Source organism: Perkinsus marinus (assembly GCF_000006405.1).
Source record: "Perkinsus marinus ATCC 50983 genomic scaffold scf_1104296943930, whole genome shotgun sequence".
Lineage (NCBI taxonomy): Eukaryota > Perkinsozoa > Perkinsida > Perkinsidae > Perkinsus > Perkinsus marinus.
The window spans coordinates 76968-91991 of record NW_003211646.1 but is presented as its reverse complement, the minus strand read 5'-3'; the positions used below and the strand labels follow the sequence as shown (position 1 = coordinate 91991).

The window sequence follows — 15024 nt, the reverse complement described above, 5'->3', positions numbered from 1 at the left end:
GAGCGTGTTCCTGCAAAGCCGATTGTACTAAGGCACATCTCAGTGTAGTGTAGCCGCCTCGGTCGACGGAATTGATACGACTAAGAGCGAAATATTCTTTGAAAGGTATAACACGACCAATACACGAGCGATGCTGGTCGGTGAGCACCAGTGTGGGAAAATATGCACATAGTCAACTACATGCGTTGGTGACAGGAGGAGGATTCTGAGAAAAGTTTGAGGAAAATTCTCGTTGGCTTCTGTACAATTCTACCCTAATTCGTCTGTAAACGTCTACAGTTGGGGAAGTTAGAAGCTCAGCCGACGAAAAGGAACATATTTAAGGGGCACTGGTAATCACTGATGATTGCATGATAAGAGGATGGCAATCGTCATTACCCACCCTCGACTGAGTCCTCGTCACCACTCAATCATCGAGGGTCTGCTTACCCATCCGTTCCGTCCTCATCCCATGCTTAGCAGCGTCAACTGCTCGCATCCACTCAGCACGGAGGGGATCGTTGGCCCCTTCGTCCTCTTCTGGCGGAGTATCGGCCAATGGATCATCGTTGTCATCCGAGGAAGGGCAGAATTCTATCTTGTTCACGCCATCACTGCTCATGTTGGAACTCTGGGCGAGGAGTAAGGCGGCTTTGACAATCACATATGGAGTTGCAAGAGCGCAAGAACTCAAGAGCTCAGGAGTGTGGATGAAACGAGTAGATCAGCTACTGTTGACGGGATTATAGCTGTATTCAGGACTGCCGGCACTATTCGGGAGGCAACGTGTCAATCTCGATAACTTCTGCTTCGTTCGCGTGGCAGGGAAGGGACCTTTTTGTCAAAAAGTTTTTGAAGCCCTTGTTCAGTCCGATCAGGCTAATCGAATGCTCTGCGCAGTTCTATTTCGTAGAACTTTCACTATGGTTTCCGAGCCTGGCAACGTGGGCAACCTTATAATGGATGAACAGGTGCCGCTGCCGCTTCTCATATCTGACCATGCTATACCAGCCTGTGCTCACAGTAATGCTCCAGAGACGGCGCAGCCTCACCGCCGCGAGAGGTTTCAGTCGACTAATTCCCCCCAGCAGCAGAATGCCGATCTCGAGCCACAATCGTCAAGGCGAAGTCGTCGACGCAGAAAATATTTTAATGGCTCTAAGGGTGCGTACAAGACCGAATTGTGTCGTTGTATCGTTGAAGGGACGCACTGTCGTTTCGGTGCACGACGCTGTAAATGGGCGCACAGTTTGGAAGATATGATCGACCACCTCAACGGACGCAGCGACATCGCCTCGGCTACACCGATTTTAGCCGAGGGTGACGCAGCAACTGTGGTGAATGGAAGCAGTGCGCCGGTTCGTCGTTACTCTCTGAATGAACCTCCTGAAGTCAGGAATCTCCTGCCAACCTCAATCTGGGCAGAATTGCTGATCACGAGCTACGGACCCGCTTCGCTCTCGAGGCCGTCCAGAGCTAGCTCCCACTGATAGCCTTATACCAGCTTTTGCTGACTCTATTGAGTAAGGCATGTGCCGCTGGTCACATAGTGATTGCGTCTCATGCTTTTTCTTCCTACTTACCATCGGGTGATCCAGTTAACTGTAGTATTATCACGCTGTGTAAGTATCTCGGGTCTTCCCCGGAGAGGTCTCACTGGAGATCTCTCTTGACCCAAAACTCTCGGGACTTCTGTTACCTAGATTCACACCTCTCGTTGATTGGTACTCGCGTGACCTTTCTGCGTGGCGGCTTATGTGTCGATGATCAACCCTCACTAAGCTTTCTTCAATGCTATCAGACCATGTTTGGTCGCTGCGGCAGACACATGATAGTATTGTCGTCTATAAGCTGTCATTTCATCATCCCATCGGTATCGCCACGTCGTTTCCCGAGTGATTATTGCTCATTCTGGAGGAGCACGCAGCCTCGATCGGCTTCTCATGACTTCTTATAGTGTTATCTTGTGTTATGAGGCGGGGCTGCTCGCTCGGCATTCTGTTAGCAACCTGTAGCACTTAATCTCGGAAGACTCTATTGGTAGGGGCATTTTTGATGCAGTTCCTCACATGGCAGATGTAGCAAAAGTAGCACGCTCTTCGAAACGGAGTCCCCAGTCAAGACAGTCGTTCGATGTGGAAGTCTTGAGGTGATTGCGCAGCTCAGACTCTCGTCCTGTGTATTCTTTCGCATCCTAATGTTTTAATAGGTACCTTATGTCGCAGAAACGAGTCCGGCGTGCGATCGCCCTCGATTCTGAGGAGAGTAATGCAGAGGAACGCGAGGCAAGCAGGCTATTGCTACTCTCATCCATCGGGCATGCTCTGTTGGATGCGGACGATCGAGAGCAGGGGACCGCTGAGTCGGCGAATATGAGATCACCTAACAACGCAGCTGAAGGATTTGTAATGCCTTTGAGAACAAAGGTACCAAGCCAGCAGCAGCATCATCATCACGTAGAAGCGTCTCCGAAAATCCAATTCCATTCGAAGAACAGCCGTGATTTAGTTCCCCATGAGCTGCCACCAGACGCATTCGGGGAGTATCCTAGTCTCGACATAAATAGGGCGCACTTGGAGGTCTCAAACCCGGTGCCTGTGCCGATGAATCGTCCTCCCTCTCATGTGTCTAACGCCTTGTTGCACATCACTCGAGATCCCCCAGCTGCTTACGATGACCTCTTCGGTGGTGCTCCGCCGGGTCCTACTCAACCTCGCGTTGTACATGTGGCTAAGCAATCAAATCGACCAGTCATACCTCCTCCGGACTATACCCAATCGCATATTCCCGTTGAGTCCTCAAGTCCCTCCAATGTTACACGGCCGAGATCTAAACTTTATCCTACACTGGACCAGGAAGAGCAAACACGTCCATGTGCTGCAAATGAGGGACTCTCCAAGGTTACTCCTGATGTTGCTGAGACTGCTGGAGCGTCACAACCTTCTAGCAGCATTGTGGCAACGGTGGAGCTGGGGAGAAACAGTGTAGGTGAGGAAACAGCGCGAGTGGAAACGCAGTCAGTGAGCGCTGATGTGGTATGCGAGAACCACCGGCCGCTGCTAGTAGAGGATGAGCACTCGTCTAGCTCGGCTAATGGAGATCTTCCAGAAGAAGTTTCGACGATTGACCGGCTGAATGGGACTATTGGAGAAGTAGAGCCCTCTGTTCAGAGGACTGCAGTCGAACAGCTTTCGTCGAATGATCCTCCTGCTGGTCAGCTGCCGAGTAGTGAACAGAGGGAACTTTCAAGGTGGTCAGCAACAACTAAAGAGGAGGTATCCTCCCCTCCAGACTTGGCCTTAGTGCTCGATATCCGTGACGATGATGCTTCTTGTTTCGGCCCCCGTCCTCAAGGAGACCTCAGTCCAGCTGCTATGGGGCTCGTTGGAGACTATGTGCCTGGTGTACATGAAGTTATTGACTTGGACGATTCTGACTCGGACGAGTCGGATGCGACGTCGTGGGTTCAACAGCGACGACAGATTCCGGTTGTGAAGGAGTCCAGAGACAGAGAGGAGACCGTGTTTTTGGAGGATAAGCCCTCTGGCACAAAACAGGAGGTTCTTGCATCGATCGACGATGAGTCCCCAAGGGAAGGAATAGTCATGATAGATCTGCAGGATGGAGAAGACGAAGAGGAGGACGGCGGCGGCGGCGGCGGTCAGTTGTCCCCACAGGGTAATGCTTACTCGGAGATCAGCTCGATGGACGACAACGCTGCAGACCGTGCAGGACTATGAGAAGCTCCTGAGTGACAATTGCTCTACACCACTGCATCTCTGTATCACTTACTACCATAACTCTGCGTTTCTTTGAATTCAGAGTTCTTTCTTCATCGGACTCGTCGGAATTGCCCACTCAGCATTTGTTCCCCCTTTATTGTTATGAAAAAGATTGTTCGTGATTGGACGCGTGCAGCTGCTAGCGGTGGTGGTAGCGGTCGTCAGAATCGTGGGAGGAGCTCCTCACATAAAGAGTAGATGCTCATGAGTAAGTCGCTGATAGAGTGAAACCTCTTTGTTCAGCCACCCTGGTGAGGCCTCATCTGAGGTCGCTGAGCTACGGAACCGGGTCGCTCAAATGGAGGACGAGCTTGTTACGGCGAAGGATGCTGCTAGACTGCAGAAGGAACAGGTACTATGAATAGTGTTCGAACCGCACTGCGAAGGATTCCTCAGCTGGATAAGAGCTTGTTGGAATATACAGCAGCGCTGCAGCGCATAGTGTCACTAGAGAAAATGATTGCGTCCAAAGCCGACGTTGAAGAACAGAACGAGCAGCTCCAGGAGAAGGTTGGGAGGTTGGGTGTTGTACAGTCGTGTGAATGGTAGTGTTCAGGTCATCGAATTGATTGGAGAATGTCAAAGTCTGAGGGTACGCCTTATACCTACGATACCGTTCGAATGACTCACGAACTCACGCAGACTCCCGTCGTGGAGACTCAGACTCTTGGACGGCTCTCGGTGGAGGAAGCCGCGATGATAATTGATGGCAAACAGGAAGCACTCAATTTGGGTGGGAGCATCTTGAGGTCGTTTGTCCTCCTCTACGGGTCTACGAAGGTTCACCACCGTCCGTTGTGGAGCTGATGGATGGCTCAGAACAGGAGGCTACAACGACTAGAATTCACGACTTAGTAAGGGCTGATTAGAGCAAGTTAGTGCTTGTATGCTACCAGCAGGAGAGCCGGCTGTCTAAGTTTGTTGTGTTTGAGGACCCATTGAAGCCTGGCCGCCAGTGGTGTGGCGAGCGACGGCTACGTGAGTACCTCATCGCCGTTTGTGCAGAGAACACACGCTTGAAGGTAATCACCTTTGGTCTCCGATTTGCGCACGCTCTAAATGGCATCTCTGCGTTGTTCTTGTTCCTCGCGACATTTTCGGTCTCAGGCCCTCCGCTCCTCGCCTGCAGAGTCGGCCGCTGGTAGGGAGGCTTCGATGAATGGCAATGCTGTATGAGTGTACTGAGATAGGTACTGGTATTGATGGAGATCTCCGCGGTAATGGTGCGTTTCACCCTCGTTGCCGAACCGTTGATCCTGACGGTGATTCAAGTGAGCTTTGAATGTGCTGCGACGTTGGTCTTGAGGCAAATGATCAGGTGGAGGGGAGATTGTCCCCAGGCAGACAGAGAAGGGGGACGGCGTTCATGGGCTGGAAGGTGAGGGGTGCATGGCTGTACAGTTGATGGGAAAGAGTCTCTGGCGAGCGAAGTTTTCTACAGATGCAGCTGTGGGCAACACTACAATGGAGCGTCGTCCGACAGAATCGGCAAAGGTAGTGGATATAGTTAAGAGGTGTTAGGCATTCCCATTCCGCAGAGTATTCGGGGACTAGAACGTCATCTTATCAGAGTCCTCGAGGACTACTTGATGCAGAGAGAAGCTCAATTAGACCGAGCATTAGGGTAGGTTCGGAACATGCTGTCGTAGGCTTGCATGGAGTTCGAACAGGCTCAGTCTCGCTAGCAAGATGATTGGCTCGGCGGTGTACTCGAGCGATGATGGTGGGCCGGCTGATGAGAGTGCCGCCATGGAAGAGTTAGTGACTGAGTTGAGACAGGAAATCACAGTCAAGAACAAGTCAGCCGATCGCCTCCTGTTGTCGTATATGATTTCTCGCTTTATTTTGTTGTTACATATTCAGCTTGTGCGATCAACTTGCATTACGCCTTGCTGATTACCAGTCAGCGGATGCTCGCCAAGGTTGGTCACAAAAGACGGAGAATGTAAGTCTGCGTTGGTTGGAAAGGCGTCGTAATTCTTGTCTCTGTTTGCGCACAGGCCATATTAGCTCTATAAAACAGTTGCATGTCATATGCCATTGGTGATGTGTTCCTCGTACTTGACAGCTGTTGCGTTTAGTAAAACCCCTTGGTATGGGACGGAGAAAAGCACACAACCCTCACGGCTCTGGACTAGGGGCGCTGATACTACCGGGCTTGTCGCTGGGAAGCTAGCGCTCATGTCTCAGACGATACAGTTACAGCTGCGTCATTATCATCAGACCATTTTCGAACCAGTCAAAGGAAAAAGATTTTACCACATTACCTCACACCAATGCGTCTACTCGTGTGGGAAATATTGGTTGCTGATCAGCTCACTGTAGTGCATGTGGAAAGATTTAACAGAAAGTAGCATCATGCAATTTGCAAATGTGCCCTCACACACACATTTTCACCAACGCTACAGCAAAACTATGACGTTTCAAAAGACGGCTCGTCGACCGAGCGATTCAACTCGACATCAGAAGCCCATCTATTTAGCGGGTATGCGAATATGAGCAGGGAGAACTATTGCTACCTAACCTTGTCTCTCACACACACAGTAGGTCTCGAACTCCCCCGGGACCATAGATCTTCTACACGCTGACCCATCATCATATCTCCAAGATCTCATTGAAACTTATGACACACTCGATCCCCAAACACGACGCAACGGATGACTGAGAGAGCAACTTGATCACGCTATATACACACAACAAAAAAACTGGGGAAGACTTCGACCCGATTCCAGGCTACTAGTCGGAACCCTCTTTGGAGCGATTTCATAGAGAATATATTTACAAGTTTTCCAAGACAACACGCTTAGCGACGTTAATGCCGGTCTTGATCATACGCTCCTTCCCATCAGTGACAGTGGTTCCAGCCGGATCGTAGTCACCCTCATCCCACTTGAGAGGGCAGCCATCGACGGTCGAGATAGCAGCAGCGCGAATACCCCTGATAGAGGCAACGGCGAAGAGGGCAGAGTTCTCCATCTCCACACCGATAGCACCGGCAGCGGCGTTACTGACCAAAGTCTGCTCAACAGCGGGACTGGGGTAGAACACAGCCGAGGCGAGAGTGATACCAAAATGGACACGCTCGTATCCGAGGGACTTGGCGGTATCACGCATGGCGATACAGAGGGCAGGATCAGCCACACAGGGAAAACCAGCGGGGACAAGATACTGGGAAGCACCATCCTCAGCACCGGAGCCGGTAGTGACGATCAAATCGCCCTGCTTGATAGTCTCAGGTCTCAATGAGCCAGCAGTTCCAAGGCGCATGATAACCTTGGCACCGCACTTGATAAGCTCCTCGAAGCAGATAGCACAGCCGGGACCACCAACACCATGGGAAGCAACAGAGAACTTGGCACCTCCGAACTCGACATTATAGGTGCGGTACTCCCTGTTATAGGCGAGCTCTTCATAAGAGTCACAATACTTAGTGGCAATCAACTCAGCGCGGCCGGGATCACCAACCACACAGACAACAGAGTTGATGGAACCTTCCTTGATCTTCAAATGAGGGGCTTCGTAGACCATTGTCGTAAACTTGGAGATAGAAAAAATAGATAACTGAACAATGAAAACTATTTCACGTCAACCGGACAAAAACTGCTGCTGTAATCGGATCAAAGACGCTTGATTTGTCACAGGTGAGATCGATATAACAACTTATCTCAGCTATTAGCTGAGCAGCTTGCACAACCCGTCCCCATCAGCCATCCAACTGATATCGCGTGAATCACTCATTTTGGGACTCTGATAATAGGAGTAATGCTCTTCAACACCCGCAACAAGTGAGAACGACTTGAGGTACCTTCGGCTCTCTCACCGCTACCTAGTCGACAGTTACTGAGCAACTTCCAAGGATCCACAGTGGCTCACACAGTACAACAATCGGAAAGTAATCCAACCAAATCTTCTGTACAAGTCACTTGCAGCGAATCACCAGCAACCAGCCTTGTCATTGACATTCTCATATCAGCGGAAATTGATTTCCATCCACTAATCAGCAATAAATCCTCAAGGTTTCACTACAGGCAGCTCCCACTATTTGAGAGCATGAAGACAATACAGACTACGAACTATCGCCAAATTCCCATGCAACACGGGAGAGGTGAGACCCATTGACAAAACCATAGCAACCCAACACATGAACGCTTCAAAACTATAGAACAGACTAACTAGTTGTATACACTCTACAGAGTAAAACTAACTGCCCGATTCCAGGCTGTTGATTGGACTCTGTTACTAGAAACTTACTACAATTACAAGTTTTCCAAGACAACACGCTTAGCGACGTTAATGCCAGTCTTGATCATACGCTCCTTGCCATCAGTGACAGTGGTTCCAGCCGGATCGTAGTCACCCTCATCCCACTTGAGAGGGCAGCCATCGACGGTTGAGATAGCAGCAGCGCGAATACCCCTGATAGAGGCAACGGCGAAGAGGGCAGAGTTCTCCATCTCCACACCAATAGCACCGGCAGCGGCGTTACTGACCAAAGTCTGCTCAACAGCGGGACTGGGATAGAACACAGCCGAGGCGAGAGTAATACCAAAATGGACACGCTCGTATCCGAGGGACTTGGCGGTATCACGCATGGCGATACAGAGGGCGGGATCAGCCACACAGGGGAAACCAGCGGGGACAAGATACTGAGAGACGCCATCCTCAGCACCGGAGCCGGTAGTGACGATCAAATCGCCCTGCTTGATGGTCTCGGGTCTCAATGAGCCAGCAGTTCCAAGGCGCATGATAACCTTGGCACCGCACTTGATAAGCTCCTCGAAGCAGATAGCACAGCCGGGACCACCAACACCATGGGAAGCAACAGAGAACTTGGCACCCTCAAACTCGACATTATAGGTGCGGTACTCCCTGTTATAGGCGAGCTCTTCATAAGAGTCACAATACTTGGTGGCAATCAACTCAGCGCGGCCGGGATCACCAACCACACAGACAACAGAGTTGATGGAACCTTCCTTGATCTTGAGATGAGGGGCTTCGTAGACCATTGCCGTAAACAGAAAGTTTGGGGAACAACAAGGAACTGAGAGAACTGCATATAGAGATGGCCTCTTGAAGCACGCTCTATAGAAAAGGACTATTTCCAGCTTACAGTAGAGACGTCCGTAATCCCGACGCTAGCAGTTAAGCTTTAGCTTCCTTCTCACACAAGCCCTGTCTCCTCATACTGCGCACATTAAGTACACTTGTACGTTTTCTGGGTTGGTTAGTTGAGTAGTTGGGGAAGCGGCACTCTTCCTACGCCCACGAGGTTTGGCTGAGTGTAGGCAGAAGACCACTCCAATCTATTAAACTGGAACTGGTGGTCCGTGAACCACACACTAGAGACAAACTCGACGGGAGTCGTAGACGACGTCCTCTCCCGAGACTGCCGCGAGCTGTGGTGAGGCCTATGAGTCAGTACTGAGCGATGATCACGAATAGCTCAGCTGAATGTCGAGTCGCGAGTCGCCTCCATCGTGGTGTGGAGGAGTAGGCTGACAATGAAGCCCACGGCCACGGGCCGAGGGGGAGCTTCCAACGAAGAAAGTCCAGGGGGACATGATAGCTATTGGGCGTCACAGCAAGTTTGTACTGAACACTAATGCTGGCTTGGTCCTAAATGATACCGTAGCGATCACCCGCGCTTCTTGGGATACGCTAACATCTATGCTCAACGATCGTCAAGAATCTTTCGCAGTGCGCGGCAAAAAACCGCTGTTGCGACAGCCCACCTAGTCTTGTCTACTGTGTGAACTGTGTGAACATCATACACGACTAGATAATGAGGAGTAACGTGAGCATTTGTGCCCTCGCAGGGCAATTGATGACTTCGAATGACGAGCGCGGGGAAAATTGGTCTAATCTATGCAAAGTCTGCTAGTCCAGACAATGAAATTTAATCTAAGCAAAAGCTGCTGTTCTATGCTGTTTTTGCTAAGCCATGCAATAAAAACCGTGTACGCTATAACAGTAATGCTTAGGATAAGAGCGAGCGAGCGAAGCGAGCGAGCTAGTAATTTCTCAACATTAATCACGTGACTGTGTACATCATTCAATGGATAATGACGATCCAATGATAATGAAAGAGTGAGACTTGGGGCTATAATATAGCCTATACTTATTCCTCGATGTTATGTACGTTGTTACATTATTATCCTTTATAACAATGCTTGCGCTGATGCCTATTCTTTCGACTTGATATATATTAAAGTACTTGCGATTTGTTCAGCACGAAACCGGAGTTCGGGAAACGGGGACCGAAACGTGAACGTAGCGGAACCTCACCTCGGGGATTGATCGTCCATCATGAAGCATACAAAGTTGATGTCATCAACAGTTTAGCTATTGTAACTCCTGGCATTACTTACTTAAGGTGATAATGGCATAGGCCGACGGCCTTATTCAATTTACGCTTGAATAGTAAGTTCATTATGTCTAGGCTTGTTGGTTTTTGTTTGTCCTTTCTTTCTATGAACGACTGCATGTGTTCATGCTGTGTGCGTAACCCTTCTACCTAGTTGAGCTTCTACAGAACATGTGCATACGTATCATTTCACTGCCATGCTGATAGAATATGTCAAGTATAGTGTAACTACCACATGTTTGTGCTGGAAACACGTAGTGGGAAGAGTGGAGCTTACTATGCATGCCGTCACATCAAGTGTTGGCATCCTGTTCATTCCTCAAGTCTTTCACATTTTCTTTTGCGCAGTTGGAATAGCGCGCGCCCATAAAAAATCAGCGCAAGATCCTCAGCGCGTGTTCATGAAATTGATTTAGTTTGAACAACTCTCAAGTTTCTCGTGCTTTTAGTTAAGATTATGAGGTTCATTAAATGTAGCGTGCATCCGGATTCATCATAGATATCATGTGGAAGGGTTCGGACTTCCTTCAAGGCACCACCATAGAGTGATAATGACGTGAAGATGTCTGATAGAGGCTATTCAAGCGGTAAAAGGAAGGGTAGTAATTTTTACTACGATCTTTTTGTGTATATGTATTTGCTTGTTTGAGCCGATCCACTGTGATCAGCCTTATTTCATTCATAGCTTTCAATTGAGCCGATCCACTGTGATCAGCCTCATTGCTTGCATAATTTCTTATAGAGCCGATCCACTGTGATCAGCCTCATTTCTTGCATAATTTCTCATAGAGCCGATCCACTGTGATCAGCCTTATTTCATTCATAGTTTTCAATTGAGCCGATCCACTGTGATCAGCCTCATCGCTTGCATAATTTCTTATAGAGCCGATCCACTGTGATCAGCCTCATTTCTTGCATAATTTCTTATAGAGCCGATCCACTGTGATCAGCCTTATTTCATTCATAGTTTTCCATTGAGCCGATCCACTGTGATCAGCCTTATTCTTGCATAATTTCTCATAGAGCCGATCCACTGTGATCAGCCTTATTTCATTCATAGTTTTCCATTGAGCCGATCCACTGTGATCAGCCTTATTCTTGCATAATTTCTTATAGAGCCGATCCACTGTGATCAGCCTCATTTCATTCATAGTTTTCAATTGGGCCGATCCGCTGTGATCAGCCTCATTGCTTGCATAATTTCTCATAGAGCCGATCTACTGTGATCAGCCTCATTTCTTGCATAATTTCTCATAGAGCCGATCCACTGTGATCAGCCTTATTTCATTCATAGTTTTCAATTGAGCCGATCCACTGTGATCAGCCTTATTTCTTGCATAATTTCTTATAGAGCCGATCCACTGTGATCAGCCTCATTTCTTGCATAATTTCTTATAGAGCCGATCCACTGTGATCAGCCTTATTTCATTCATAGTTTTCAATTGAGCCGATCCACTGTGATCAGCCTTATTTCATTCATAATTTCTTATAGAGCAAATTTTTAGGCTCACCAGGTCTATTGCAACTGGTCTTTGATTTCTTACAATCTTCGCCAACAACAAAATCTCTATGACGTTTTGTTTCATCATGGAATTTCCCTCGTTGTGAGATTTATTTTGCTAATGCGTAATTCTGTTCCGTCGAGTCATTCCACTCCCTCCAGAAGAGACCGTGCTAAACAAAATCGGGATAAATGGGTAATACCGCCGTTTCTTGTAGGCTTTCTCGGAATCAACTCTACGATACATTCCTTCAGATATTATTTCACGAACGGAATCAGCAGGTTTTGACAGAAAGGATCGCAGAGCTCACAGAGGAGCTCGAAAATGCGAGACAGTTCAGTGGTGCGCCGAAAACCTGTTTGCATCATACTCCACAGTGCTGTCAGGCTCTAACGAACATCCACATACAGTAGATCATGATCGAAAAAGGGCAAGTGTAGTAGTAGACGTTTATCATCTTCAAGTGGATTTTGTTGTCTTCAGGAGGTCTCTGGTGCCAAGGCTGTGCAGATGGCTGAACGATCCGCGGCTGAATCTAAACGCCTCTCGGAAAGGTTAGCAACGATATTACTGCGATGTCCTCAGGATATGGTTGTCTATCTGGTGTTCAATTCAGGTTAGAGAAAGCTTTAAGTGGGGAGAGGCAGAAATTTCACGAGGTCAATCAGGAGTTAGAGAAAATTAAAAAAGAAATGGCTCAAATTGAACAGGTTTGCTCGCTGCGGAATGTTAGTCGAATCTGGAATCATCGGCTTAAGTTGGAATGAAACTTTGCTCTACAATTTGGCTGTTAGATCCTAAAAATTACCTCATTATCCTGCAAAATGTACGACGACAAAATATTTTACGACAACATGAGACGATAGTATTTTTTGAGACCTAAAACTGTTTTGCAGGAGAAAGGGAACCATAGCATAGTATCAAATCATATCATAGCTAGTTGTTATTGCCCCGTTCGTGTCAGAGACTCCACGATGAGAAGGTAGCTAGAGTCCACTCTGAACAAGAGCTCGAGACTCTCAAAATCGAAATGCAGCGCAAGGACGATCGGCTCATGCAGACCCAAGCTCAGCTCCATTGCCTCGAAGAGGAATACAAAGATCTGCAGCAGCAGACTAAAGGTCGGTATCGTAAAAGACTGTCGCCGACAGTAGATAGATTTGTTGAATGCTGTTTTCAGAAAGTCGCATTGCTCTGGAGGAGTGCAGTAAACAGTTGGTCGATGAGAAGACAAATAAGGCAACTGCTTGTCGAGAGGTTGAGAGGCTTGCTGGCAAGGTGAACTATCTTGAAGACAAAATACAGGTATCTTCATGTTATATCCACTATCCAAAGGATAGTGGATAGTATCTATACTATATACCATGTCCATGTACCATCTTCGTATCTCACCCTGTCTCAGAAAGACGAAGATGATTATCATCGACAGCATGCTATAGCAGTGGACACACTTCAGAAAGAACTTGATGGGATAAAAGTAGGAGCGGACTGAACCTACTTGGAAACCAGAAACTTAGCAGCTAAATGAGTTAAATCTTAGCCCATTGCCCGAGCAAGGTTAATATCTAGCGGCTTGAACTCTGGTTCACCCGATGTCAAAGCCGAAGCATATCTCATCTCATTTCTCTCTCATCTCAGGTCGGAGCTAAGAGAGAGTTGGAGAAACTTAAGGATGAACTGAGGAAGACAAAAGTACGTCCAGCTCTGCGATGTTGTTATTGTGAGGGATAGAAGGGTCTCCTTCAGGCCGATGCATACAGCAAGATCAGTTCCCTGGAAGAGCAAAAATCAGCTCTCCAAGCCCAGCTGGTGGAGCAATGTTCCGCTGGTGGTGAATCGGATCATGTACGTACTCTCTCGTTTTCGTGATACGATATCTTCTTTTCAGTCTAGCATGTCCAAAGACGCGCCATCTGTTGCCAGCACACGTAAAGTATCAAGCCCTATCAGTGAGACGAAATGCTTGAAGACGGTGTAAGTTTGATTTCTACTTGTTTACCTCTGACGATTGCACTTAGGCCTACTTTAAGATTGACTCCAAACAAGCGCAAACACGCGAATTCTGGGAAGTCGGCTGATAACAAAAAAGTAAGGATGCATTACTCGACTTGCATATTGTATACACGAAATTTCGCACGTACTCGTTTATCCTCATACGCAAATTCCAATTCATCAGACGTGACGTCGACTACTGATGGTAACTTGCCTCACAGCTCTCCACATATTTGTAATAGGTACAACTCTCAGAGGCTAGCGAATCCTCATCGTATCCCACCAAAACCGTGAGACCAGAGGACTTTCCAGACCAGCGTAGAACCAAGGCATGCAACAAACTTCAGGGAGTTGCATGCCTCAAACCCAATGGTTGTGCGAAGTTGAAGATAGAATCTGCATTCACCGACTCGTGTTATATAAGGATTGCTTTGTACCAAACATCAAGATGTTCTCAATCACCAAGGATCTTGGGCATGGATACGTTACATTCCGGACAGACCCTCCGTCTAGAGCTACCGGCCAAGGATGTTGAATTTTGGTTGCAGACCTCCACGGGTAAAAAAACACATGCACCAAACCTGAGGATTGAAACGAGTCATAGCCCAAGAGAATGGACTGTCGTTGCCCCGCCGCAGCCTGCAGGCGACAAGGCGACCTGATATTTCACGACTGGCTTGGTTTTACGAGACAACCATGATTAAGGTACTTTTCGTTTCATGGATGTACTCTCATGCGCAGTGTTCAGTCAGTCAATCGGTACAATTGACATTCTTGTTAGCAGTTTGCTAGAAGGAAGTCTAATCAGTCTAATTTTACCACAGGAGGAGTCTTTGTTAAAATGCAAGAATTTTATGATTTCAAACCGTGTTGATAGGGTGTGTTGAAATGCAGTTTAACAAACATAATTCAACGTGGGACATTTAGCTGTTTCAATATTCAAAGGATGGGGCGTTTCTAGTTGTTCCCCTGCGCTTCGTCGTTGGATTGCCAAATGCCTAGACACCTCAACTGGATACAGGAAAATCAGTTTTGCGGGATACCGGCTGGCTCGAATGCGTTCAAGGTGGCGCTCGAAAGGCTGCATCTTGATAACGTTCTGCTGCTGTCGTATCGCCGAGAAAACTATGAGGTTTATCATTGCGGCGATCATTTGGGCTGTCCGAGAAAGTGGAAACTTGTACAAAACGGAGACCATGTAACGGTCTTCGCATCAGGTAGACCGCTGATACTGATGACGGTCTTGGGCAGGATCATTTTTTGCAGCCTTTGGCTCTCCCTCGTTGTATCCAGAATACAATATTCTTATGGATTTCAGGAGAGCACGGCCAGATAGAGCGTGTGCGCAATCGCACCCGTCATCCCCAAAAGATTATGTCATTTGTGATCGAGAGGGCTTCAAAAC

General features: G+C 47.9%; 6 protein-coding genes across 6 annotated transcripts; 3 read left to right on the top strand and 3 right to left on the bottom strand.

Moving 5' to 3' along the window:
• Positions 1-39: 39 nt before the first annotated feature.
• On the bottom strand, positions 40-601 carry Pmar_PMAR018035 (hypothetical protein; the record flags this gene model as incomplete). The annotated part of the gene is made up of 2 exons (XM_002780940.1): positions 40-80; positions 430-601. 2 exons carry the CDS (start codon positions 599-601, stop codon positions 40-42), a joined length of 213 nt encoding a protein of 70 aa, XP_002780986.1.
• A 1428-nt stretch (positions 602-2029) lies between these two features.
• Pmar_PMAR018034 (hypothetical protein) lies at positions 2030-3724 on the top strand. The gene is made up of 2 exons (XM_002780939.1): positions 2030-2128; positions 2189-3724. Exons 1-2 carry the CDS (start codon positions 2049-2051, stop codon positions 3717-3719), a joined length of 1611 nt encoding a protein of 536 aa, XP_002780985.1. The 5' UTR covers positions 2030-2048; the 3' UTR covers positions 3720-3724.
• Positions 3725-3863: 139 nt separating this feature from the next.
• Positions 3864-5779, top strand: Pmar_PMAR018033 (hypothetical protein; the record flags this gene model as incomplete). Its single annotated transcript, XM_002780938.1, has 15 exons — positions 3864-3955; positions 4005-4113; positions 4158-4271; positions 4318-4353; positions 4404-4494; positions 4542-4615; positions 4661-4783; positions 4869-4902; positions 4952-5032; positions 5080-5139; positions 5203-5255; positions 5300-5385; positions 5432-5560; positions 5625-5706; positions 5762-5779. 15 exons carry the CDS (start codon positions 3864-3866, stop codon positions 5777-5779), a joined length of 1182 nt encoding a protein of 393 aa, XP_002780984.1.
• A 760-nt stretch (positions 5780-6539) lies between these two features.
• Positions 6540-7289, bottom strand: Pmar_PMAR018032 (uridine phosphorylase, putative; the record flags this gene model as incomplete). The annotated part of the gene is made up of 1 exon (XM_002780937.1): positions 6540-7289. The coding sequence occupies one exon, from the start codon at positions 7287-7289 to the stop codon at positions 6540-6542; it is 750 nt and encodes a 249-aa protein (XP_002780983.1).
• Positions 7290-8017: 728 nt separating this feature from the next.
• Pmar_PMAR018031 (uridine phosphorylase, putative) lies at positions 8018-8767 on the bottom strand (the record flags this gene model as incomplete). Its single annotated transcript, XM_002780936.1, has 1 exon — positions 8018-8767. The coding sequence occupies one exon, from the start codon at positions 8765-8767 to the stop codon at positions 8018-8020; it is 750 nt and encodes a 249-aa protein (XP_002780982.1).
• Positions 8768-11747: 2980 nt separating this feature from the next.
• On the top strand, positions 11748-13605 carry Pmar_PMAR018030 (merozoite surface protein, putative; the record flags this gene model as incomplete). The annotated part of the gene is made up of 9 exons (XM_002780935.1): positions 11748-11822; positions 12111-12181; positions 12244-12337; positions 12592-12748; positions 12808-12932; positions 13030-13104; positions 13266-13319; positions 13374-13472; positions 13516-13605. 9 exons carry the CDS (start codon positions 11748-11750, stop codon positions 13603-13605), a joined length of 840 nt encoding a protein of 279 aa, XP_002780981.1.
• Positions 13606-15024: the final 1419 nt, after the last annotated feature.

Bases quoted from the DNA above. Each gene is read 5' to 3' on its own strand.
- Pmar_PMAR018034 (XM_002780939.1), top strand. From the start codon at position 2,049: ATGGCAGATGTAGCAAAAGTAGCACGCTCTTCGAAACGGAGTCCCCAG. The intron at 2,129-2,188 runs GTGATTGCGCAG...ATGTTTTAATAG, and splicing joins TTCGATGTGGAAGTCTTGAG to GTACCTTATGTCGCAGAAAC.